This window comes from Scyliorhinus canicula, chromosome 6 (genome assembly GCF_902713615.1).
Source record: "Scyliorhinus canicula chromosome 6, sScyCan1.1, whole genome shotgun sequence".
NCBI lineage: Eukaryota > Metazoa > Chordata > Chondrichthyes > Carcharhiniformes > Scyliorhinidae > Scyliorhinus > Scyliorhinus canicula.
The window spans coordinates 110,153,995-110,181,692 of record NC_052151.1 but is presented as its reverse complement, the minus strand read 5'-3'; the positions used below and the strand labels follow the sequence as shown (position 1 = coordinate 110,181,692).

The 27,698-nt window shown below is 44.7% G+C and overlaps 1 protein-coding gene across 2 annotated transcripts in view; it reads right to left on the bottom strand.

Moving 5' to 3' along the window:
* The window catches only part of LOC119967389 (CD2-associated protein), a 277,194-nt gene that overhangs the window by 84,430 nt on the left and 165,066 nt on the right, over positions 1-27,698 (bottom strand). For both annotated transcript variants that reach the window (XM_038799889.1, XM_038799890.1), the window contains exons 5-9: positions 25,881-26,004; positions 16,279-16,490; positions 10,832-10,892; positions 2,631-2,725; positions 352-450 (exon numbers count right to left, since the gene is read on the bottom strand). In XM_038799889.1, coding sequence (XP_038655817.1) covers positions 352-450; positions 2,631-2,725; positions 10,832-10,892; positions 16,279-16,490; positions 25,881-26,004 — 591 coding nt within the window. The remainder of the gene's footprint in view (positions 1-351; positions 451-2,630; positions 2,726-10,831; positions 10,893-16,278; positions 16,491-25,880; positions 26,005-27,698) is intronic.

The following is a 27,698-nucleotide window of genomic DNA, read 5'->3' as shown; positions in this document are numbered from 1 at the left end:
CCAACCTGTATCTCTATCTATCTAACCGGCTTTCCTATCCATTTTATCCTTCTGCTTCCCCTCACTGCTCTAATCACTCCTTTTCCTCAACAGAGTTCTGTCAAGCCTCTTCAGTGCATCTTCTCCTGACTCAATGCGTCTCCACGCTCTCAATGCTGTCCACTAATTTTACCTCTGAATTCCCACTGCGGTTCAAAATTCTTCCCCTGTTTCCCACCACTAGAAAGTGAGGAAATGCTACTACAAAGGAAAAAAACAGCAGTAAAGTTAGCTTCTTTTTATGATACAAAGCTATATCAGGACCGAAGGTTCTGCCTGAACATTTTGTATCCTGAGCACAAGTATACCTACCTCTCTTTCGGCTTCTGAAACTACCACCACAAAGTTGTCTGGGAAGACCCCTTGTTTGCCATTTAATTCTCCTTTCCACCATCCTCTATCACCTGTATCCTAGAGAGGAATAAAAACGAGAGAATCTTCAACTTTTAATAAGAATTTTATAGATGCATTTTCCAAGTTTGCATTGTTATTCAACTTTTAGTAAAAACAACAAGCTACTGTCATTTCATCAACTGGTATTAATCTTTAAGGTGAAGCAAAATAGTGCGGATGCTGGAAATCTGAAATGAAAATCATGTGTTGGAAAAACTGGCAGCATCTGTGGAGAGAAACAGAGTCGATGTGTCCAATATAACTCTTCATCAGAACCCGAAGGGGCAGAACACACTTGGCAGTGTTAACTCTTTCTCTCTCCACTGATGCTGCCAGACCTGCTGGGTTTTTCGAACACTTCCTGTTTTTACTTAATATTTTAGGTCAACATATAGATAGAAAAAATCCCAAGAACAATTATGAGGCTATAATGGCCTATTTTCAAATACCACAGCAATTCCAAATATAGCAGTTTTAAAAATGTTATTTTCTACAGATTACATACCTCAGATCCCAATGAGCAAATATTCTGGCAGAAGGGTCACCATTATAACTTACTATTTAGAAGTCAGTAATGAAATATGGCCTCCAAGATGAATTATTTTGATGTATGCTGATTAGCTATCAAGCACGGTTCAAGCAGATGCTGTAGCTCTCACACTGCGCAATTTATGAAGAAGTCCCGTCTCCCCAGTCAACCTAACAGCGAATTGATGCTTGTGCAAGGGAAAGAGTCTCTTGTGAGACAATTATTGTTACATACAAGAGGTTCACCTAGTTTGGGAGTGTCTTTAATTTAGTGTAAAATGAAGATCTTGGAGGGGGTCAAGTGACCAGTTCTGAATTCAGTTGTCACCTAGCTAGACTGAAAGGTTAATTGGAGCCCAAGTTCTTTCACTAGGAAGTTGCAAGATATTAACACCTGTAAACACAACTTTGCTGACCGTGGATGGACAGTTCACCTCGTAAGACCTAGAGAGATATTAGGAACGTCAGGCTGTGTATAGAATCATAGAATCTACAGTGCAGAAGGAGGCCATTCGGCCCATCGAGTCTGCACTGGCCCTTGGAAAGAGCAGCCTTCCCATAACCCACACTTCTACCCTATCCCCATAACCCAGTAACCCACCCAACCATTTTGGACACGAAGGACAATTTAGCATGAACAATCCACCGGACATGCACATCTTTGGACTGTGGGAGAAAATCAGAGCTCCCAGAGGAAGCCCACGCAGACACGGAGAGAACGCGCAGACTCCGCACAGACAGTTATCCAAGCCGGGAATTGAACCTGGGACCCTGGAGCTGTGAAGCAACTGTGCTCACCACTGTGCTACCGTGCCGCCTTAAACAGTTATATTTTAATATCTATTTAATTCCAAGATGTAAAGGGGGAGGGGAGGAGAGGATGGTTCAAGAAGATGGTGAATTTGCATTTCTACATAGATCCAGGCCATGTGATTCACATTGCTATAAAGATGGGCTTTGAGAAGGGAGCAGTCCATAGGAAGCTATTATAGGATCATGCTGCAGATTTTTCAGTCTGCAAGAATCTGAGAAAGAGCAAGGAAGCAAAGAGTTGGAGGCATCAAGTCTCTATTGTCTACCACACTAAACATGGGTCAAAATGCGCGCTCGGATTGAAGAGACCAAGATTGTGAACAAAGCTGGAAGAAATCTCCTAGCTTTAGCAAAAGGGAGGACTTCCAGGGTAACCCAAACTGTGAAAATAGTTCAGAATTAGACGTTATCCAGCTGGGAAAGGAAAAAGGATTCGAGAGTCATTTGGAATGGTCCCTGGAGAAGGAAGTGTCTACATAAGGGATGGAGTAATATGACTGCAGAGGGAAATTTTTATTCATTTTCATGTTACATAGAAACCTTTCTTTAATTTCTGGGACAAGTTGCCTAATAAAATAATAGTAAGTCAACGTTGTGTTTAGTTTTGTATGTTATAGTCAAAGCCTTAAAACTTGAAATCGTGCTGTCTGATTCTTTCAGTCATTGACTGGAAGTTCAAAGTTTTTTAAAAAAAACGTTATTGACCTCTACAAGTATGGTAACATTATCCAGATAATGTGGAGCCTTGAATTGAGGGTAAGACAACTTTTCGTACGGAATGCTTTCAATCCTCAAGTGATTAAGAATTTTGCAGAAATTATTAGAAACAGATCGACTCCCCCCCAGGAAAACCCTACCTTATTTATCAGTAGAATACGATCACCTTCCTTAAAGTTAAGTTCATCGAGATTGGTTGCTTCATATGGAAACACTGCTTTGCAATATTCCTTAACTGAGAGGAAAATGATTTGCGTAAGATCAGAGTACGTATGCAATTAAATATGTAAGCTTGAAACTTAATGAATCAGAAACTATATTACAAGTAGCTCAACTAATTATTGTGCAGTTAAATAAAAAACAAGCTTAACAAAAACAAAAATGCATGTCCACTCCCATTTTGGAAACCCACACTGTGAAAGTAGTTCAGAATTACAAGTTATCCAGCTCGTAAAGGAAAAAGGATCCAAGAGTCACTTTAATAATAATCTTTATTATTGTCACAAGTAGGCGTACATTAACACTGCAACGAAGTTACTGTGAAAATCCCGTAGTCGCCGAACTCCGGCGCCTGTTCGGGTACACAGAGGGAAAATTCAGAATGTCCAATTCCCCTAACAAACACGTCTTGAGAGACTTGTGGGAGGAAACTGGAGAAAACTCACACAGACACGGGGAGAACGTGCAGACTCCGCACAGATAGTGACCCAAGCCGGGAATCGAACCTGGGACCCTGGAGCTGTGAAGCACCAGTACTAACCACTATGCTGCCGTGTCTTTTGGAATGGTCCCTGGAGAATGAAGTGTCTGCTTAATGGATGGAGTAAATATGACTGTAGAAGGAGATTTCCATACATCGGTAATGTATTTATCTATTCAGGGTAATTTTAAAGCAAAGTTATTGAATAGGTTGCTTTACATTGCTTGCTCCAGTATCCAAACTCACTGTAGACAAATAAATATTTGCTGCTGGGTTACCTTTCAGCAATAAAGAGCATTTAATGAATGCTGTATTGCCATTCATCATTCTGCATATTCTATAGGATCACAACTCTAAATGAGGTGCCTGGTGAACAAGCAGCTAAGGTTTTGAACATTTTTTTGGTGCAGTTTGCCACAAAATAATCATCAGTCTTAATCTAGCTAATCATTGGGTGACTGGTCAGAACCAACAGCCAACATTTCTATTATAGCTGGATAACTCAGTTCAATCCAAGAAAGGAAAAGACTACTGTAACAAAACATTCCCTTATTTAAAAAAAAGCAAATTACTGCGGATGCTGGAATCTGAAACCGAGGCGAAAATGCTGGAAAACCTCAGCAGGCAATCTCCCCTATTTTGATTGTTTGAAAGTAGTTTAATCTGAATTGTGACAGAATTGATTAACTAAAATATGTATATATTCAAGAGGCCCTTTCCAAGAGTACCATTCAGAAATGAACCAAAACCATGTTCAAAGCAACATCAGGAATGCTCCTTTGACAAATTTCTATTGAGTAATCAGATTGGGATCAGAAGAGGCCACTGCTTGCGGGATAAGAGGAGAAAAAGACAATGTAGCTTGAATTGCTACAACTTAGTTGGTCCAAATACAAGTTTTGTACCCTCGTTTCTGATACATTTTTCCAATATTTGTTCCCTAATCTCCCACCATGGTCATGCTTGAAAGTTTTAGAGACTTTGACCCATCGCTTTCCCCAGCAGTGCTGGCCTATGTCACTTAAGACATAAACTTGTTATCTGCTGGAATTTACTGAACAAAAGTACTCTTTTCTCAGCACAAGTTTATAAATAAACATCAATGTGCAGAAAAAAAGGCTGGATTGAAGCATTTGAAATAATTTTCAATCAGGAGTGTCGAATGGAAGATCTATTTCAGCTTCCTCCTGAAGTCTTCAGTCTCATACCTGCTATTCCTCAGCCAATTCAACATACCATATGGTATCAAGAAATGGCTCAAATTGCTGGATAGGGCAAAAGCTATTGGCACTGGCCATGCGTTCCAGAACTAGCCAAGCTCTTTTGGTACAGCTACACAATGCCATATATCCAACAATGTACAATATTATCTAATTACATCCCAAATATCTAAAGCAGGATAAATCCAACCCAGCTAATTACCACCTCATCACTACTTTTGATCATCATCAAGTTAATGGAAGACATTGGTGACAGTGCGATCAAGTGGTATTTCCTCAGCAACAACCTGCACCTGCGTTCATCAGGGTCACTCAGTTGCAGGTCTCATTACAACCATGATCCAAACAGAGCTGAATTAGAGAGACGAGGTGAGTGGCTGCCTTTGAAATCAGGGCAACATTTGACCAAGTGTGACATAAAGGAGCCCAAACAACAGTGATGTCAATGGGAATCAGAGTGAAAACTTTCTAATAGTTGAAGTCATATCTAACACAAAGGAAGATGATTGTGATTTTTGAAGGGCAATCAACTCAGTGCCAGAGGATGACTAAAAGTGTTCCTCAGGGCCCTGATATTTTCAGTTGCTCCATCAATGACTCACCTTTCAACACAAGTAGAGAAATGGAGCTGCTTGCTGATGATTGTGCAGCGTTCTGCTCCTTAGACAGAAGCACTCGCTTGTGGCAAGATACGGACAACATTCAGGCTTGGCCTGACAATCGACAAGTAACATACGTGTCACAGAAATGTCAGGCAATGATCATTGACAAAAAGAGAGAATCTAACCATCTCTCCTTGGTGTTCAATTGTCTTAGCATCACTGGAGTCCTCACTATTAACCCTTGTAGGAATACTATTAACCAGAAAATTTACCTTGCCTAATCCAGATAAATACTATGGCAACATAAGCACATCAGAGACTGGGGACTCCTCATAGTCTGTCCACCATCTACAAGGCACAAGTTCAAGAGTGTGATGTGACACTCTTCACTTGCCTGAATGAGTGCAGCTCCAACTACATTAATCAACCTTCATTCTCTCCACCACTGACACAGGTGGCAGCATTGTATACCTGAGCCTCCTCTGGCGGCACCTACCAAACCCACGACAAAAGCAGCAGACACAAGGGAATACCACCATCAGCAGCTTTCCCCCCCGTTCATGCTGCGCATTATAATGATTTATAACTATATTGCCATTTCCTCACAGTTGCTGGGTCAAAATACTGGAACTCGCTTCCCAACAGCACTGTGGGTGTACCTACACTACATGGACTGTAACAGTTTAAGAAGGTAGCTCACCACCACCACCTTCTCGAGGACAATTGGGGAAGGGAAACAAATGATAGCCAGCCAGCAATGTAAGCAAGTGTGAGGTTATCAATTTTAGACCAGGAATGCTTTCTAAATGGAAAGAGGTTAGGTACAGTGGATGCCCAAAGAGACTTGGGAGGGTTCAGGTGCATAGATTCTTAAATTGCCAGGAACAAGTGCTGAAGATAATCAAAAAAGACTAATGGAATGGTAGCCTTTACACCTAGAGGATTTGAGTTTGAAGATGCAGGGGTTGTGCTGCAGCTGTTTAAAAAAAATCCTGGTTAGGCCCCACTTGCAATTCTAGACACCACACCTTCGGAAGGATATTTTGGCTTTGGAGGGAGTACAACATAGGTTTACAAAAATGATATCTGGGCTACAGGGGTTAAGTTACAAGGAGAGTGGAGTTTGCACATTCTCCACGTGTTTGCATGGGTTTCGCCCCCACAACCCATAGATGTGCAGGGTAGGTGGATTGGGTGCGCTAAATTGCCAATTAATTTGAAAAAATGAACTGGGTACTCTGAATTTATTTTTAAAAAAGTTACGAGGAGAGATTTCTCAAATTAGACTTGTGGCTAGAATTTAGAAGGTTGTGGGTTGATCTGATCGAGGTGTTCAAGATATTAACAGGGAAAGATAGCGTAGATAAAAATAAACAATTTTCACTGGTTCGGGATTCTAAAACTAGGGGGCATAGTCTAAAAATTAGGGCTAGACAGTTCAGGAGATGTTAGGAAGCACTTCTTCATTCAGATTTAATGTCTTGTTTCAGGTTCAGATGGTGCAGCAGAGACTTTCAATAAGCAAGGAAAATTGATGTTTAGGGAGAAGAGTTAGATGCTGAGAATTTTTCATTCAAAGTTTCATTAGAAGAATCAGATTTTTAAGTAAAGTAGGTTAGACTAATAGGAAATGACTGATAATAATAAGTCAGTGGACTAAAACATGAGCATTGCCCACTATGGAGCTGGCATGAAAGTGATCAAATTTAAAACAAATTTATGTAGCAAATTCCCTTCATTGACCAAAAAAGGAATTTGTTTGACGAAACATGAATTTATTACAATATGTTTCTTTTTAATATTATGGGGTAAACCTTTTTTGCAGTTGTTATTTATTATTCTTTTATTGGATGCGAGTGCCACAGGCAAGGCCAGCATTTGTTGCCCATCCCTAATTGCCTTGATAAGGTGGTGATGAGCCATCTTTTTCAACCATTGAAGCCCATCTGGTGCAGGTACATCTACAGTGCTGTTGGAAAGGGAGTTTCAGGACTTTAACCTAGCAACAGTGAAAGAACAGTGATATAGTTCCAAGTGAGGATGGGGAGTAGCTCGGAGGATAACAAGCAGGTGGTGATGTTCCCATGCATCTACTGCCCTTCATTATCTAGGCGATAGATGCTGCAGGTTTGGCAGTGCTGTTTCTGCAGTGCATGTTTTATGGTAAACAGAAACAATATTTAGGGATTCGGGTAAGGGGAATTGCACTCGGCCATAATGCTTGTTTGGAGAGTCAGTGCAGATGCGATGGGTCAAATGGCCTTCTTCTGCACCGTAACAAGTCCAATATTCTGATACAAAGGGTGGTGGAGGTTTGGAGCTCTATCCCACGAACAGCAGTTGAAATTAGAGCAGTTGCTAATTTTAAATTTGATAAGGGACATGGGCCAAAGGCTGGTATATGGAGTTTGGTTATAGATCAGCCATGATCTCATTAAATGGCAGGACAGGCTTGAGGGGCTGAATGGCCTAGTCTTGTTACTAGGATGCTAATATCCCATGAATCAAAGCACACAAGATGTAAAATTCATTCAAGATCCAAAGTCGGGCATTAATTTTCCTCTGCACATTCCTTTCATTCATTTTATTCATTTATTCAAATCACTATTCAATCTAGTTGAAACAATTCATCCTTTCTATCTGTCTCCCAGAATTTTTCATTCAAAGTTTCATTAGAAGAATCAGATTTTTAAGTAAAGTGAAAACATATCCAGTATTGGCATATGATGTCCATCAAGAGAACTTAAGAAATTGGTTACTGGCACCAGATTCTGTGTCATACTCTGTGGCATCTTATTCTTCAATTCACATGATGAGATATTTCTCTGTGCTCCAAATTTTAATGAGTGCAAAGATTCATCTTTTGATTATAGACATTGTGATGTAATGAGAACCATCGTCTCAAAAAGGGATATTCCTAAAACCATATTACCGAGCAGAAAATCAATTGAAATAATGAAATTCCTCCCATGAAAATGAGTGGAATTTTGAAGTTCATATACTGCAAAAAACAGAGGCCAATATCTCAAGCATATGGTTTCTTATCACATTGTCATTGTATGAGCGTTTTCCAATGCCCGAGTATTGAGCGAGCCTTCACATGGAGTCCGTCCCTCATTGTTAGGCCTTAGCTTAATAAACAGAGCAGACACACAGCCTGGTTAAGATGGCTATTTATTAACCCAAGCTTGGTTTAGTGTACGAGAGATGGACCTGGATAATGCCAAGATCGATCTGCTGAACACCGATAAAAACACATCAATTATACAATTTACAAAAATCAATAGCCCACCCCAGCTGGACTCGATCCAATCCCTGAAGCTGTCATGTTCAAACTTATCCAATAAATTGCGATCAACCCATGATTGAGCCTCATCCTGTCACCTGTTGTTTACAAAAGACTTTACATCAATCCCAAGTGGTTTTCCCCATCTTAACATTTTGCCGACTCTTTGTTCACTTAAAAACAGGATGGCAGAACTGGCATCCTTTTTACTCCATGGATTGTTTCAGAGAGCCAGGATATCACAAGTGGCTTCCTTTTCACTTCCAGAGGATATTGGGCGCCACTGATAAAAACTTGCTTACTATGTAATTTGCTGATCACACATCTCCCGTGTCTCAAAAACATGGGCAAGTTAGCTAGCCTAAATTCCATCATGCATTGTGGCCACTACTTGTCGCTATAGTTTACCTGATTATCACTGCTATGTCCTAAAATACAGGTTTAATGGTTAATAATGATTATCCAGTACACTTTCTATAATTGTCAGTCCTTAATAAGCTAACTTGTGTAAAACTACTCTAGTGGCATCCTAGCTATTAAGTTTTAAGAGGTCTCATCGCTTGACACCCCCTTCAATCATTTTCAGAATGGATACGTAATTACAACCAAATCACACATTCCAAATGGAGCACAGTGACTTCTCAGCATCTAATTCTTCTCCCTGAACATCAACTTGTCCTGCATATTGGAAGTCTCTGCTGCACCATCTGAACCTGTATTTTATAGAATTTACAGTGCAGGAGGCCGTTTGGCCCATCGAGTCTGCACCGGCTCTTGGAAAGAGCACCCTACCCAAGGTCAACACCTCCACCCTATCCCCATAACCCAGTAACCCCACCCAACACAACACATCAAGTTTGGGGGCGTCTTAAAAGACAGTTCAATTTAAAATAAATAGTTGGGTATGGTTTTATTAGCAAATTGTTATTTTTTGCAAGAAACAAAAAAATGATTCATTCAAAAAACATAACTGAGCATTAAAGAAAGCACACCTAACAATTTACATTATACTCAGACAGTAATTAGAGAAAACACTCAATGTTAACAGCAGCAATTCCATTCAAAAGACTGAACCGATTACTCAGCCGGCACAGCAAACTGTAGTTACTACACATTTTTGCACAATATCAGGTCAAGTGGTGGTTAAGTGAGGCTACGATTATACATTCTCTATTACATGCTGTAAAGTATCGTACACACATAAGTTAGTTTCTAAGGTACTGAACAGATTTTGTTTAAGCCTGCAAAATACTTACTACTTTCCTTTTGAGCTGACAACACCTGTAGTTGAACCAGCAAAACACGTCATCTAACTCAATATCAATACGTGTAGAACTAGAAATTGCTTTGAGAGAAGGAAATATTGAATATTCTTCTGCAATAGCTCAACGTGATTGACTGTATTTTGAGGGAAGTGTTGGAACTCAACCATTAAGTTCATATGACGATTTGGATTTACTATGGCTTTTCAAAATATATTCTCTCTCATCTGGAGAGTTACACTGTGAAACTGCTCACTTCAACCAGAGGGCAGTAGAACCATGTTGATATTAAAAGCAGTAAGCAATCGTTTTGCTCCTTCTAACAAAAACACTCCAAATATCTAACCTCTCCATTCCAGTGAGTTAAACAATTTTTAGCATTAACGATACCATACGCCTTCTTTATTTACACCAATTTCCCACTAACTTCTGATAGTTCTGATTAATTTGTGAAACATTTTGAGTTATCCAACCACCACTGGCCAAGATCAAGCACTGGCATCTAAATATAAGTTGGCAGATAACTAGAACCTTTAAAGTAATGAAATAGAACATAGAACAGTACAGCACAGAACAGGCCCTTCGGCCCTCAATGTTGTACCGAGCCATGATCACCCCACTCAAACCCAGGTATCCACCCTATACCCGTAACCCAACAACCCCCCCTTAACCTTACTTTTATTAGGACACTACGGGCAATTTAACATGGTCAATCCACCTAACCCGCACATCTTTGGACTGTGGGAGGAAACCGGAGCACCCGCAGGAAACCCACGCACACAGGGGGAGGACGTGCAGACTCCACACAGACAGTGACCCAGCCGGGAATCGAACCTGGGACCCTGGAGCTGTGAAGCATTTATGCTAACCACCATGCTACCCTGTTGCCCCTAAATGTCTCATGATGCTTCACAAGAGCATTGCTGCCAAGCCACATAAGGAGATAGTCGGTGAGAGGACCAAGAGCTTGGCCAAAGAGAGCAGTTTTAAGGAATGCTTTAAATGGGGTAAGTGAGATAGAGAGGCAGAGAGAAAATGCATGGATAGAACTCCAGCACTTGAGGCCTAGTTAATTGAAGGCATAGCAATCAATGGTGGAGCAATTAAAATTGGGAATGTACAAGGAGACCAGAATCAGAGAGCAGAACATATCTCAAAGGGTTGTGGAATTGAACGAGATTAGAGATCGAGAGGGGCAAGGCAACGGAGGGACTGGAAAACAAGAAAACGGCTTGTAAATTTCATGTGCTACTATGGCGTCTGAAAGATACCTTTATGTTTATTTTCTGGTTCACTTTTCACCGCCTCTGCATTACTGGTTGGAGTTATTTGCTGTATAAGTACATAAAATTGCATGAAATTAGTAAACATAGAGGTGTCAAGGCAATTATAATTGCATTTCATCACATATTTTAAGAGTATCTCATACAACACACAAAGCCATTCTTCCACAATATAGCAGGCTTATAGTTATTTTGGCCTCAGAACTTATCAAATTGAATTTTTTGATCTTATGAGCTCATTGATCTCCTCTGGTACTATCCAAGAACAAAATTTCATCAATTCTTGAATTGATTATAGACATTATAATTAATATAGTGTGACCCATCTGCTCAAAGAGGAATATTCGCAAAACCATATTACCAAGCACAAAATCAATCTAAATTACTGAATTCTTCCTTGAAAGTGAGCAAAATTTTGAAGTTCATATTCTGCAAAGAGCAGAGGCCAATATTTCAAGCAAATGATTTCCTATCATATTGTCATTTTCAAAATGGATATGTTAGCAACTGATATATCTGATTCAATCTGTTTGTCGAGTGGCAGAGAACCTTTAATCAATAGATGCACTGCAGTAACCCACCAAGGTTCCTTAGACAATACCTTCCAAACACATGACCACGACCATCTCGAAGGAAGAGAGCAGCAGATACCTGGGAACCTCACCACCCTGATTTGGAAATATTATCGTCGTTCCGTCACTGTCGCTGGGACAACATCCTGGAACTGCCTCCCTAACCGCACAGTAAGTGCACCTACACCTCAGGGACTGCAGCGGTTCAAGAAGGCAACTCACCACCTGATGAAGGGCAACTAGTGATGGGCAATAAATGCTGGCCTAACCAGCGACATCCCATGAATTAATTTTTTAAAAATACACTGCTGCCTCACAGTGCTGAGGAACCGGGTTCCATCTCTGTCACTGTCCATGCGGAGTTCGCACATTCTCCCTGTGTCTGCATGGGTCTCACCGCACAACCCAAAAATGTGCAGGATAGGTGAATTGGCCACGCTAAATTGCCCCTTAATTGGAGAAAAAAAATGAATTGGGTAAATTTATATATATAAAAAAAAAATGTTTGCATGCATATAGAACATTTTTGACAATTACTGGATGTCTTATGTGCATTATAGCCAATTAAGTACTTTTGAAGTGTAGTTAATGTTGTAATGTAGGAAATGTGTCAACCAATTTGCACACAGCTAACTCCCACAAACAGCAATGTAGTAATGACCCGATAATCTCTTTTTTTTTAAAAAAGATTTTGATCAAGGAATAAATATTGGCCAGGACACCGGGGATAAACCCCCCATCACCAGTCCTCTTTAGTGCCGTGGTGTATTTCACAGACACCTGAATAGGCAAACTGGGGCCTCAATTCATCTCATCCAAAACATGGCACCTCCGACAATGCTGCATTTCCCTCAGTCCTGCACTGGATGGTCAGCGTTGATATTTATGCTCATGGCCTGGAGGGGGAACTAAAGGCTAAGAGGCATGAATGCTACCAACTGAGCCACAACAGATACTCAGTTTGGATCTCAACAAACAGGATATTGTCACAAAGGAGAAACCCATTTGATGCAGGTATTAAGTGTTACATTCATAATACTGTTTGTGGTCCCATTGATAATGTTTCTTTCCTTCTGCAAGCTTAAGCACAACTTTGAGTGGTAGATTTAGTCACAACATCAACCTTAGAATTTTGGCAATTTCCAGTGAGGTTAGTCATGTAAACCACTCCCTGTCTACCCAGCTGCAATTTTCCACTCCTGCACCTTTTTGACCCACCCAAGATAACCACACATAAATGAAACAGTCATACACAGCCTTGCATGTCCTGATCTCACTGAGAAACTGAAACAGAAATAAATGTTTATGTATATTGCAACATTTACGTTCCAGTGCTTCCCACACATTATTTTTGAAGTGTAATCACCGTTACGGCTCAAGTAAACATGGCAGCAAATATTAAAACAAATCAGTACAGTGATAAATGTCAACTTGCATTTAAATAGAATATTTAATGTTGTAAAAGAATTTAAGGTTATTCACATGGGTGTAAACTCTCAGAGCATAAAAGGAGATATTCAGTCAAGCGATCAAACGTTTGGTGAACGTGATAGGTTTTAAGAACTGTCTTAAAGGAGGAAAGAGGTGGCACGGTTTAACCAGGGAATTTCAGACCTTGGGACCCACACGGCAAAAGGGTACTGCTGCAGGTGCTGGGGTGAAGAGATTAAGGATGCAGAGCTGGAGGAACACAGAATTCTTGACATTGTTGGGCTGGAGGATTAGTGAACCCATTTTGCTATTGTTGGTTACAGATAAATACTTGCAACAACATTAGGAGGACTTACTGCCCTTTCACCAGCTATTACTACAAGATAAACCAGCAAAAACAGGCAGACTGTTTAGATCTGCTTAATGTGAAAGACACACCTGATAAATATAGCATTCCGTCTAGCATTCTTAATTATGTGCTCAAATTCGGGAGTAATGTTCAAATATTCAATCAAATGTACAAATGGCAGGTGGAGAAGTACCACCAAGCCAATCTTGCATTCATTTATGCAACTACGCTAATATTTAATCAATTCGAATGGCAAACCTTACTATCAAATTTTGATTGGGGGAGCCTGTTTACAGGCAAGGGGACAGCTGGTAGGTGGGAGGTTTTCAAAATGGTGTTAACTGGGGTTCAAGGCGAGGTTCCTCAGAGTGAAGGTAAGGCTGGTAGAAGTAGGGAACCCAGGATGACTCAGGATATTGAGGCCATGGCCAAAAGGAAGGAGGTATATGACATGGATAGGCAGCTGAGATCAAGTGGATCCCTTGATGGGTATAGGTTTGTCGGAGTAGAGTTACGAGATAAATCAGGAGGGCAAAAAGGGGACATGAGGTTGTCTTGGCAGATAAGGCAAAGGAAAATCCAAAGAGCTGTTACAGATACATGAAGGGCAAAAGAGTGACGAGGAAGAGAGTAGGGCTCTTAAGGATAAACAAGGTCATATATGTACGGATCCGCAAGGGGTGGAAAAGGTCCAAAATGATTATTTTGCGTCTGGAAATTGGGGAAATAAAAAGTGATGACTTGAGGAGTGTATATTGCAGAGAAGGAGGTGTTGGAGGTATTAAAGCACATCAAGATAGATCAATCCCTTGGGCAGCAAGGTGGGGCAGTGGTCAGCACTGCTGCCTCATGGCATTGAGGTCTCCGGTTCGATCCGGTTCTGGGTCACTGGCCGTGTGGAGTTTGCACATTCTCCCCTTGTTTGCGTGGGTTTCGCCCCCACAAGTCAAAGATGTACAGACTAGGTGGATTGGCTACGCTAAATTGCCCCTTCATTGGAAAAAATGAATTGAGTACTCAAACTTTTTTTTTAAAAGCAATATATCCCCAGGACCTGATGAAATTTACCCCAGGACGTTGCGTGAGGCTAGGGAGGGAATTGCCGGCCCCCTAGCTGAGATATTTGAATCGACAGCCACAGGAGAGATGCCTGCAGATTGGAGGGAAGCAAATGTTGCGCCCTTGTTTAAGTGGTGCTGTAATAGAACATAGAACATAGAACAGTACAGCACAGAACAGGCCCTTCGGCCCTCGATGTTGTGCCGAACAATGATCACCCCACGTAACCCGTATACCCGTAACCCAACAATCCCCCCATTAACCTTACACTACGGGCAATTTAGCATGGCCAATCCACCTAACCCGCACATCTTTGGACTGTGGGAGGAAACCGGAGCACCCGGAGGAAACCCACGCGCACACGGGGAGGACGTGCAGACTCCACACAGACAGTGACCCAGCCGGGAATCGAACCTGGGACCCTGGAGCTGTGAAGCATTGATGCTAACCACCATGCTACCGTGAGGCCCCGATAATAAGCCCGATAATAATGATAAGCCTGGGAACTACAGACCTGGGAGCCTTCTTTCTGTGGAGTTTAAGTTGTGAGAAGTTGAGGGGGACAGGGTCCACAGGCACTTAGACAAAGGCTAATTAGGGACAGTTAACATGGCTATGTGAGGAGAAAGTCGTGTCTCTCAAATTTGACTTTTTTGAAGGGGTAACCAAGAAGGTAGATGAGGGCAACGTAGTCGACGCCGTCGACATGGCCTTTGACAAGGTACCGAATGGTTGGTTATTGCAAAAAGTTAAATCTCACGGAATCCAGGGTGAGGTAGTCAATTGGATACAATATTGGCTTGGCGACCCAAGCCAAAGGGTGGTTGTGGAGGGTTGTTTTCAAACTGGAGGCATGTGGCCAGTGATGTGCCTCAGGGATCGGTGCTGGGTCCACTGTTATTTGTGATATATACAAATGGTTTGGATGAGAATGTAGGAGGCATGGTTAATAAGTCTGCAGGTGACACCAAGATTGGTGGCATAGTGGATAGAGGAGTTTATATAAGATTGCAACAGGATCTTGACCAATTGGGCCAGTGAATGGCAGATAGAGTTTAATTTGGATAAATGTGAGGTGATGCATTTTGGTAGATCAAATCATGTCAGGACCTACTCAGTTAATGGTAGGGAGTTGGGGAGAGTTACAGAACAAAGAGATCTAAGGGTACAGGTACATCGCTCCTTAAAGGTGGAGTCGCAGGTGGACAGGGTGGTGAAGACATTCAGCATGTCAGGTTTTATTGATCAAAACAGTGAATACAGGAGTTGGGACACCTTGTTGAAATTGTACAAGATATTGGTTAAGACCATACAGTTCTGGTCAACCTATTACAGGAAGGATATTGTTAAACTCGAAAGAATGCAGAAGAGATTTACGAGGATGCGACCAGGACTTGATGGTCTGAGTTACAAGGAGAGGCTGGATAGGCTGGGATTTTTTTCCCTGGAGAGTAGGAGGCTTAGTGGTGATCTTATAGAGGTCTATAAAATAATGAGGAGCATAGATAAGGTTGATTGGCAACATATGTTCCCAAAGGTAGAGGAGTCTAGAACTAGAGTGCATAGATTTAAGGTGAGAGGAGAGAGATACAAAAGAGACCAGAGGGGACATTTTTTCACACAGAGGGTAGTGAGCACCTGGAACGGGTTGCCAGAGGCAGTGGTAGAGGCAGGTAAAATTTTGTCCTTTAAAAGGCAGTTAGACAGTTACATGGGCAGGGTGGGTATAGAGGGATATGGGCCAAATACAGGCAAGTGGGACCAGGCTTAGTGATCAAAACTGGGCGGCATGGACAAGCTGGGCCAAAGGGCCTGTTCCCAATCTGTAAACATCTATGACAATGGTCAAATCAGTTAACAGGTCAATACATTGAGGACTCAAATACTTTTCCAGTACGTAATTTTCTGACAACCTCAGTGATGGCTAATAGTTCAATTTTATGGCATTTTAAGCAAAACATGATATTTCATATCATGCAAACTACATAATGCAGAGAATTCCTCTCCAGGAATGCTCGGCCTACCTTTTCTGACTTTTTATCCTCCAGTTCAGCAGACGATGACCTTGATTTTAGTTTTACAGATCCTTCCTTAAATATGTCTCCAAACCCCACACCACGAATTTTCTTTGGTTGGGCAGTTGTTCCTGCTCCTATCGGGCTCTCGTTTCCTGTGAATTCGATAGGTGATGTTGGTGATGTGGGTCCCACAGCAATTAATTCCTTGACAAGAACATCTGTTACACCAAAAGAATCAAATGTGTTTAATGCGTTAAAGATGGTCACTTTTGTTAATAAAACTGACATATCTTTAATACAGCGTAAATAATTTGTGTCAGCAAACCAATTTACAATGGATAGAGTAGCATCATGTTTTAAATTATAGACTTACCTACTTTACAGGCTCTGCATTCTTCAAACTGAAACACATCCCACACAACAGGATTAAGCAGCACAGTTGGCCTGGTGCTTGTAAAGGTAAACATTCCTTTAAGACGTCTCGAAACCTATTCAAATTGCCTGCGTGACATGCCATTCCCCACAGAATAAAAGATGCAGTCAAAGCCAGTCCTGTAATGCAGCTTGACCAGTCAGTCGAAATATGATGCAAAAACCAATGCAAAAATGTGCAACAAGTGCCAGTGGAATGGGTAGGTGCAACTTGGCTTTTGAATGGCACCTCAGCTTGAAGAATGAAGACAACTTTACAAGTTAGACCATCTTCAGTCTGAGCCACATCCATGACCAAAAAAATTTTTAGGAAAAGAAAATCCTTACATAGACTGCAAGTTATTGTGGCAAGCCTTTCAACAAACAAGTGATTCTTGAAAGTGTGAGGATCACACCACTCTTTGTGCCTTACATATACTCCCATCAACAATCCCTTGCCATCTAACAAAGTAATCCATTACCAATAGCGGAAATAATAATTCTGACAGAACTTTGAACTGTTCCTGGTAGACAAAAATCAAATTAACCACTGGGGCATGAAACATATCCAGTGAATATGACACATTAACTATTTTTCTACTGATGCCTCTCTGAAAAGCTTCCTTCCTCCATATTGTGGGTCTTTTAGCAGGACCCAGTGATTCGACAAATCACTATATATTCAATCTACGTTGAACGTATTGAGAGCTTTTATTTCCACCCATCCTTACTTTGCATTTAATTAGGAGGAAGAACAAAAATTCAGCTAAAGGGGCACCTGTCTCCTGAGCAACCATGACTGAGTGAGGAATTAAATCCTTCCTGTACTGAAACAGTGCCCAATGTTTTGCTATCCAAAGTCTGTTTGAATAATCTACAAATTTGTTTTGGAAATTAGATTAAATTTCCTTGCATCTGAAGGGTTAAATTGCTTTCTAAGTATGGGGAAAAGTAAACTATGTTCAATTTGGGATGACCATCTCTTTATTTTCCATGAAGAAACAGTTGCACAAGAAACAAAGAACATCCTAATGCAATGTTTTCCATTACTCTTCTCCTTTGTCTACCCCCGAAATAATTGCACAACTTGTCTACTCATGTGACAAACTATGATCCAGTGCATTTTCCTTAAACAATTTCAATTAGAAGATGATTGGTCAATCACGGGTTCCTCAGGGTAGTGTCCTAGGTCCAACCATCTTCAGCTGCTGCATCAATGACCTTCCTTCAATCATAAAGTCAGACATAGTGATGTCCATTGATTGTTTGCACAATATTTATGAAGGCGCCGCCTTCTCAGCCTCACCCGAGATGTGGTGATCCTCAGGTTAAATCACCACCAGTCAGCTCTCCCCCTCAAAAGGGAAAGCAGCCTATGGCCTGTGGAGATTTACCTTTATTCGGCACCATTCACCATTCCTTGAATACTGAAGTAGTACATGCCCATGGTGCACTAAGACTTCGGCAACATTTGGGCTCGAGCTAATTGGCAAGTAACATTCACACCACACAGGTGCCAGCCAATGATCATCTTAAACAAGAGAATCTACCCACCGCCCCTTGGCATCCAATGACATTACCATCACTGGATTCCCCATTATCAGCATCCTGGGGCTCATCATTAACCAGAAACTGAACTCAACCAGTTATGCAAATACTGTGGTTACAAAGAGGAGGCTAGAGGCTTGGAATTCTGCGGCGAGTAACTTATCTCCTGACTCCCCTAAGCCTGTCCACCATCTACAAAGCACAAATCAGGGGTCTGATGGATTAGTCTCCTGAATGCCTGAAGACGGGGCTGGTTTAGCACAGGGCTAAAGAGCTGGCTTTTAAAACAGACCAAAGCAGGCCAGCAGCATGGTTCAATTCCCGGAGACTTCCGGTTGCGGCTATGACTAGCTAAGCCGCACATTTGGAAGCTCCTGCAACAAAGGTGTTTTTGGGCCAATTGGAGGGCCCCAACGGCGCTGAAAAAACGAATCCCGGTGGGGGAAGGTCCCCTGAGGAGAACTAGACCGATTTTATGGTCGGTACCCGGAGTGGAGCGGCAAGAAAAACGGCAGCAGCTCCCCAAAAAAAGCGGGGGAAGAAAATCAAAATGGCGGCCGGCGGTGCACCGGAGGAGTGGAAGAAATGGGCGGAGGAGCAGCAGGCCGCTCTCCTCCGTTTTTTCACGGAGATGAAAGTGGAACTCTTAGAGTCCATGAACGCGACGGCCACCAGGTTGGTGGGAGCCCAGGCGATCCAAGAGGCGTCGATTAAAGATCTGCAGCAGGAGATGGCCGCGAGGGAGGAGGAGGCCACAGTCATCGGGGCAAAGGTGGAGGCGCACGAGGCACTCCACACGAAGTGGCAGAGCCGCTTCGAGGAGCTGGACACTCGGATGAGGAGGAAGAATTTGAGGATCCTGGGCCTGGAAGAAGGCCTGGAGGGGTCGGATCTCCCGGGATATGTGGCGGAGATGTTGAGCTCCCTGATGGGGGAAGGGGCCGGTCCGGCGCCCCTGGAATTGGAAGAGGCATACCGGGTCATGGCCAGGAGGCCTAGGGCAAACGAGCCCCCGAGGGCGGTGCTGGTGCGGTTCCAGCGGCTAAGTGATCGAGAGAAAGTCCTGAGGTGGGCTAAAAGGGAGAAAAGCAGCAAGTGGCAGAACTCGACGGTAAGGGTGTACCAGGACTGGAGTGCGGAGGTGGCAAAGCGGCGGGCCCGGTACAACCGGACAAAGGCGGTGCTACACGCGAAAAAGATCAAATTTGGAATGTTGCAACCGGCGCGCTTGTGGGTCACCTACAAGGACCAACATCATTATTTCGAGTCCCCAGAGGAGGCCTGGACCTTTGTACAAGAGGAAAAGTTGGACACGAACTAAAACCTGGGAGCACCGGCGGTCGTAGCCGCCGGGGGACTCTTGATTGTGCAAGTGGCCCTTTTCTTTTCCAGGCCAGGTCGGAACTGGGTAACAGTTTCGTGGAGTGTTTGGGGTGTTTTTTCTCGAACGGTTGACTTTTCTGAATATTTTGAAGGTTTCGAGTTGTTGGGTGTTTCTGTATATTTGTACTGTTGAAATCTCTATTGTGGGTCGTTGGCTTCTTATGGGGTGTTTTTTCCCGTTTCCAATTTCCCTTAGTTATTTACCCCTCCTACCCTTTTTCTTTGGGTGCTTGGGGGGGGTCTTTTGGTTCTTTTTTTTCTTTTCGGGTTATGGTTATCTGCGGTTATTTATACTGTTTGATGGAGGGTGATGGTTGGGCACGCGGTTAGTTGATAGTTAGTTAATTATTTTGTTATTTAAGTATGTAGTTAAGTATTTATGTATTTAGTTGCCATTGGGTATTTGTATCTATATCGTTAAGTTGGGGAGACGGGACGGGGGGGAGCGGGTTGATTATGCGGGTCTTTTTCGGGGGTTTTAAGGGGATCTGTCACGGGCGCAGATGGGGTGAACCGGGAGGAGTCGGAATGTGGCAGGAGCAGCCGGGTCAGCGGAGACCAGCTGACTCTCGGGAGTACGATGTGGGGTACATCGCGGCTAGGAGGGGTCCTAGCCAGGGGGGGGGGGGGGGAAGGGGGGGGGACTGGGGGGGGACACCGGGTTGCTGCTAGAAAGACCAGGGACGAGAAGGGGAGAGCCGGGGGGGGTGGGGGGGGGGGGGGGGGGGCATCGCTATGGGAAGCGGGTCAGAAAAGAAGGGATGACCCGGGGCGAGCAAGGGACAAGACATGGCTAATCGACAGGGAGTAGGGACGGGTCGCTCTGCGACCCGATTGATCACGTGGAACGTAAGGGGGCTGAATGGGCCGGTCAAAAGATCAAGGGTCTTCTCACACCTGAAGGGACTGAAGGCTGATGTAGCAATGCTGCAGGAGACTCATTTGAGGGTAGCAGATCAGGTCCGCCTGAGAAGGGGGTGGGTGGGACAGGTGTTCCACTCAGGCTTGGATATCAAGAACCGGGGGGTGGCGATTTTGGTGGGAAAGAGAGTGTCGTTTGTGGCGGCAGAGGTGGTGGCAGACAAGGAGGGCAGGTACGTGATGGTGAGGGGTAGGCTGCAGGGAGAGAGTGTGGTACTGGTAAATGTGTATGCCCCGAACTGGGACGACGCGGGTTTTATGAGGCGCCTGCTGGGCCTCATCCCGGGACTGGAGGCAGGGGGCCTGATCATGGGAGGGGACTTTAATACGGTGTTAGACCCTGGGCTGGATAGATCGAGTTCCAGGACGAATAGGAGGCCGGCAGCGGCAGAGGTGTTAAGGGGGTTCATGGAGCAGATGGGAGGGGTAGACCCATGGAGATTTGGTAGGCCTAGGGCGAGGGAGTATTCTTTTTTCTCCCACGTCCACAGAGTGTACTCTAGGATCGATTTTTTCGTATTGAACAGGGGGCTGATACCGAGAGTGCAGGACACGGAGTACTCGGCCATTGCGATATCGGACCATGCACCACATTGGGTGGACGTGGACATGGGGGAGGCGCGGGACCAACGCCCGTTGTGGCGCCTGGATGTAGGGCTGTTGGCGGACGAAGAGGTGTGCAGAAGGGTGAGAACGGGCATTGAGAACTATCTGGGTACGAATGACACAGGTGAGGTGCAGGTGGGGACGGTCTGGGAGGCCTTGAAAGCAGTGATTAGAGGAGAGCTGATCTCCATAAGGGCACACAGAGAGAGGAAGGAGAGGCAGGAAAGGGAGAGGCTGGTGGGGGAGCTCCTAGAAGTAGATAGGAAATATGCGGCGGCGCCAGAGGAGGGGCTATTAAGGGAGCGGCGTAGCTTGCAGGCCAGGTTCGACCTACTGACCACTAGGAAGGCGGAAATGCAGTGGAGAAGGGCGCAGGGTGCGGCGTATGAGTACGGGGAAAAGGCGAGCAGGATGCTGGCACACCAGCTTCGTAAGCGAGATGCAGCCAGAGAGATTGGGGGAGTGAGAGAGAGGGGTGGGGATGTAGTGCAGAAGGGGCAAGAGGTGAATAGGGTCTTTAGGGACTTCTATAGGGAATTGTATAGGTCTGAACCGCCGAAGAGGAGAGGGGGAATGAAGAACTTTCTCGACAAATTGGGGTTCCCAAAGGTACAGGAGGAGCTGGTGGAAGGGTTGGGGGCGCCGATAGAGCTGCAGGAGCTAATTAAAGGGATAGGCCAGATGCAGGCGGGGAAGGCGCCGGGGCCGGATGGGTTCCCGGTGGAGTTTTACAGGAAATTTGTGGACTTGGTGGGTCCAGTGCTGGTGCGAGCCTTCAATGAGGCGCGCGAGGGGGGGGTTCTGCCTCCAACAATGTCGCAGGCCCTGATCTCCTTGATTTTGAAGCGGGACAAGGACCCGGTCCAGTGCGGGTCCTACAGGCCTATCTCCCTCTTAAATGTAGATGCCAAGCTGTTAGCAAAGGTCCTGGCAACCAGGATAGAGGACTGTGTGCCAGGGGTAGTCCATGAAGACCAGACGGGGTTCGTGAAGGGACGCCAACTTAACACAAATGTTCGGAGATTGTTAAATGTGATTATGATGCCAGCAGTGGAAGGGGAGGCGGAGATAGTGGTAGCGCTGGACGCGGAGAAGGCATTTGACAGGGTGGAGTGGGAATACTTGTGGGAGACGTTGGAAAGGTTTGGGTTTGGGGAGGGATTTATCAAGTGGGTAAAACTGCTCTATTCAGCTCCGATGGCAAGTGTGGTAACAAACGGGAGGAGGTCAGAATATTTTGGGCTCCATCGAGGTACTAGGCAGGGATGTCCCCTATCTCCCTTACTCTTTGCATTAGCGATTGAGCCGTTGGCGATGGCACTGAGGGGTTCAGGGGGGTGGAGAGGACTGACAAGGGGAGGGGAGGAACATCGGGTCTCGCTCTATGCGGATGATTTGTTGTTGTATGTGGCAGACCCGGAGGGGGGAATGCCGGAGGTAATGGGGATACTAGCGGAGTTCGGGGATTTTTCGGGATATAAATTAAATCTGGGGAAAAGTGAGGTCTTTGTAATACACCCGGGAGACCAAGGGGAGGGAATTGGGAGGCTCCCCTTCAAAAGAGCAGTTAAAAGTTTTAGGTATTTGGGGGTGCAGGTGGCAAAGAACTGGGGGACCCTACACAAGTTGAACTTTTCCAGACTGGTGGAGCAGATGGAGGAGGAGTTTAAGAGGTGGGACATGGTGCCGCTGTCGCTAGCAGGGAGGGTGCAGTCAGTTAAAATGACGGTCCTCCCGAGGTTCTTGTTTTTGTTCCAGTGTCTGCCCATCTTCCTCCCCAGGGCCTTTTTCAAGAAGGTAACGAGTAGTATCATGGGGTATGTGTGGGCACATGGTACCCCGAGAGTTAGAAGGGTCTTTTTGGAGCGGAGTAGGGATAGTGGAGGGCTGGCGTTACCCAACCTTTCCGGATATTACTGGGCGGCAAATACATCGATGGTACGAAAGTGGATGATGGAAGGGGAGGGGGCAGCCTGGAAGCGCATGGAGAGGGCGTCCTGCGGCAACATAAGCTTAGGGGCACTGGTAACGGCACCATGGCCGCTCCCTCCCACGAGGTATACCACGAGCCCGGTGGTGGCGGCCACCCTCAAGATCTGGGGGCAGTGGAGGCGACACAGGGGGGAAGTGGGAGGTCTGATAGGGGCACCACTAAGAGGGAACCACAGATTTGCGCCGGGAAACACAGGAGGGGGATTCCAGAGCTGGCAGAGGGCGGGTATTAGACAACTGAGGGACTTGTTTATAGAGGGGAGGTTTGCGAGCCTGGGAGAGCTGGAGGAGAAATTTGGGCTCCCCCCGGGGAACACGTTCAGGTACCTCCAAGTGAAGGCATTTGCCAGACGACAGGTAGCGGGGTTCCCCGCGCTCCCCGACAGGGGGGTGAGTGAGAGGGTGCTATCAGGGGTCTGGGTCGGGGAGGGGAAGATCTCGGACATCTATAAGATTATGCAGGAGGTGGAGGAGGTACCAGTAGAGGAGCTGAAAGATAAGTGGGAGTTAGAGCTGGGGGAACAGATAGAGGACGGGACATGGGCAGACGCCCTGGAGAGGGTTAACTCGTCGTCGTCATGTGCGCGACTAAGTCTCATTCAATTTAAGGTACTGCATAGAGCCCACATGACGGGGACAAGGATGAGTCGGTTTTTCGGGGGTGAAGACAGGTGTATTAGATGTTCGGGAAGCCCTGCGAATCATGCACATATGTTTTGGGCATGTCCGGCACTGGAGGAGTTCTGGAAGGGGGTGGCAGGGACGGTGTCGAGAGTGGTGGGGTCCAGGGTCAAGCCAGGATGGGGACTTGCGATCTTCGGGGTTGGGGTGGAACCGGGGGTACAGGAGGCGAGGGAGGCTGGAATATTAGCCTTTGCGTCCTTGGTGGCTCGGAGGAGGATCCTGATTCAGTGGAGGGACGAAAGGCCTCCGAGTGTTAACACCTGGTTAAACGACATGGCAAACTTTATCCAATTGGAAAGGATCAAATTCGCCCTGAGAGGGTCGGTGCAGGGGTTTTCCAGGCGATGGCAACCCTTCCTAGACCTCTTGGATCAGAGATAGAAACTGAGGCCATGACAGCAGCAACCCGGGAGGGGAGGGGAGGGCGGGAGGGGGGGAGGGGGGGGGGGGGGGGGGGGAGGGGGGACAACGACGAAGGAAGTACGGTAGCGGCGGTGGCACGGGCAAGGCCTGCCCGAGGACGCTGCTAGAAATGATAAGTTGGTCTAACTGTCGGGTCGCCGGCGGGGGGGGGGGGGGGGGGGGAGGGGGGGATGCGCGGGTAGGGGGGGGGGGGGATTCTTTTTCTTTTTCTTGTTAAGTAGGGGGGTTTGACTTTGTTTTGTTATAATTTAAATGTAAATGTAGGGGGGGTTAAAATGTTTGTATTTTGAAAATTCAATAAAAATTATTTTAAAAAAAAAAAAAAAAATGGTTCAATTCCCGTACCAGCCTCCCCGAACAGGCGCCGGAATGTGGCGACTAGGGGCTTTTCACAGTAACTTCATTTGAAGCCTACTTGTGACAATAAGTGATTTTCATTTCTTTTCATGAGTGCAGCTCCAACAAAAAACTCGGCACTATTCAGGACAAAGCAGCCGTTTGACAGGAACTCCATCCACCACCTTCAACGTTCACTCCCCCCCACCACTGATGAACAGTGGCAGCAGTGTGTACCATCTATCTACAAGATCCACTGCACAAACTCAACAAGGCTCCTTTGACAGCACTTCCAAACCTGCAACCTCCACCACCTAGAAGTACAAGGGCAACAGGCGCATGGGAACACCACCAGCTGCAAGTTCCCCATCAAGTCACAGACCATCCTGACTTGGAAATATACTCGCAGTTTCTTCATCATCACTGGGTCAAAATCCTGAGACTCCCTTCCTAACAGCACAGTAGGCGCAACTACACCACATGGACTGCAGCAACTCAAGATGGCAGCTGATCACCACATTCTCAGGGCAATTAGGGAAGGACAACAAATGCTGGCCTAGCCACATCTGATTAAAAAGAAAATCTCAGAGCAGCGGGCTTGTGCAGTATGTTACGACTGAAGTATTGAATGTACGTGGATGTTTGCACATTTTTGCTTTCTTTCTGTTGATGTCTGTAACTGTTTACAATGCCAAAAACTACCTCAATAAAATTGTTTGTTAAAAAAAAAGAAAATCTCAAGTGCTACTTAAAGAACCCAGCGTACTGCTACTAAGGAGGTCAGTTAGCATTCACATATCATAAGTGATTTGTTGTCTGTTAGATATGTTTGACATTTTTATGCTCTCAATGCTAGAGGAATGACAGAAATTTGGAGGTTTTGATATGTTGCAACAGATGTTCGGGATACAGAGACTTGGTGCACAAATGGATTCCCTGATTACAGTAACAAGTTCAATTTTTCGATTTGATTAGGGAATGACCGGATAATTTTATGATGCTGATTGAAGGATAAATATTGATAACTCCCTTGCTCTTTTTCAAAATAATGTTATGGGATCTTTTACATCCTTGTGGGGCTTCAATTTAACATCCCATTTGAAAGACAGCACCTCACAGTGCCGCACTCCCTCAGTGCATCAGCCTTGATTGTGTGCGACTCAAAGAGAGTCCTTCGAACTGAGTCACATGGCACAATAAAATTCAATCTGCATGTATGAAATAGTTTGCTTCACAGTTACCCGAGTTTATTATTATTATTAAAGATATTTCTGGTGGCTTGTAAATAAGTAAGCTATCATTACCTGTTTCACTTAACACCTCATTACTTTCGCCATCTTCAGTCGGATCAATCAACTCCTTAACAAAATTGGATGGGAACAATCCCGTTTTCTCATTCAGGACTCCCTTCCACCAACCTTCCTCAACCTGATGGGAACAAATCACATGAAAGTTTGAAAACAAAGAATAAAGAACAACACAGCAGAGGAACCAGCCTTTCGGCCATCCAAGCCTATACCAGTCATGATACCACCCTTGGCCAAACCCTCAGCACTTCCTTGTACCATATCCCTTTATACCCATCCTGTCCATGTATTTGTTGAGATGCCTTTTGAACGCCGTTTAAGTATCTACTTCCACAATCTCCTCTGGCAATGCATTCCAGGTACTTGTCACCCTCGACATAAAAAACCTGCCTCGCACATCTCCTCTAAATTTTGCCCCACGGACCTTAAACCTATGCCCCCTGGTGACTGACCCTTCCACCCTGGGAAAGAGTGCCTGCCCATCCACTCTATCCATGCCCCTCATAATCTTACAGACCTTTATCAGCTTACCCCTCAACCCATGTCGTTCTAATGTAAACAGTCCAAATCTATTCAGCCTCTCTGCATAGCTAACACCCTGGTGAACCTCCCTGCACCCTCTCCAAAGCCTCCATATCCTTCTGGTAGTGTGGCAAACAGAATTGTACGCAATATTCCAAGTGTAGCCTTACCAAGGATCTATACAACTGTATCATGACTTGCCAGTTTTTATACTCGATGCTCCGCCAATGAAGGCAAACATTTTGTACGCTTTTTTGACTACCTTGTCCACTTGTATTGCCACTTTCAAAGATCGGTGGACCTGCACGCCCAGATCTCTCTGACTTTCTATATTCCTAAGAGTTTTGCCATTTACGGTATATTTCCCCTCTATGTTAGACCTACCAAAATGCATTGCCTCACATTTGTCTGGATTAAACTCCATTTGCCATTTCTCTCCCCACGTTTCTAAACCATCAATGTCCTGCTGTATCCTCTGACAATCCTCAACACTATCTGCCACTCCACCAACCTTGGTGTCATCCGCGAACTTACTAATCAGACCAGCTACATTTTCCTCCAAATCATTTATGTATATTACAAACAACAGAAGCCCCAGCACATATCCCGGTGGAATACCACAGGTCGCGACCTTCCATTCAGCAAAACACCCTCCTACTGCTACCCTTTGCCTTCTGTGACTGAGCCAGTTCTGTATCCATCTTACCACCTCACCTCTGAACGATGACTGACTGTAAATAGCATTGAAGTCTGGGTGTGCTATTATTTAGTATATGTTATGCCAGTTATTTTGCAGGAGTTAAATGTGCAAGAGAAGTAGCATTAAATGCAATTTCTCTGCCTAAGCTCCAGCACAATGTATTCTGTGGCATGACCCACTAGATGGCGCAATTCACTTTAATTAGAATTATGAAGACTCCTAAAACACTGCAGATGCTGTAAATCAAACAACGAAATATGCTGGAAGCACTCAGCAAGGCAAGCCTTTTTTAAAAAAATTTTAAGGGGCAATTATTTTTCACCATGGCCAATCAACCTAACCTGCACATCTTTGGACTGTTGGAGGAAACCGGGGCGCCCAGAGGAAACCCATGCAGACACGGGGAGAAAGTGCAAACTCCACACAGTCACCAAAGCCTGGAATTAAACCTGGGCCCCTCGCGCTGTGAGGCAGCAGTCCCCCTTTGCCAGTTGGCCGCCCAATAAGACAAACCTTTGTGGAGAAAAGCCAAGTTAACATTTCAGGCAATTACCATTCATTAGAATCAAAATGCATTATAGATGAAAGTTTTA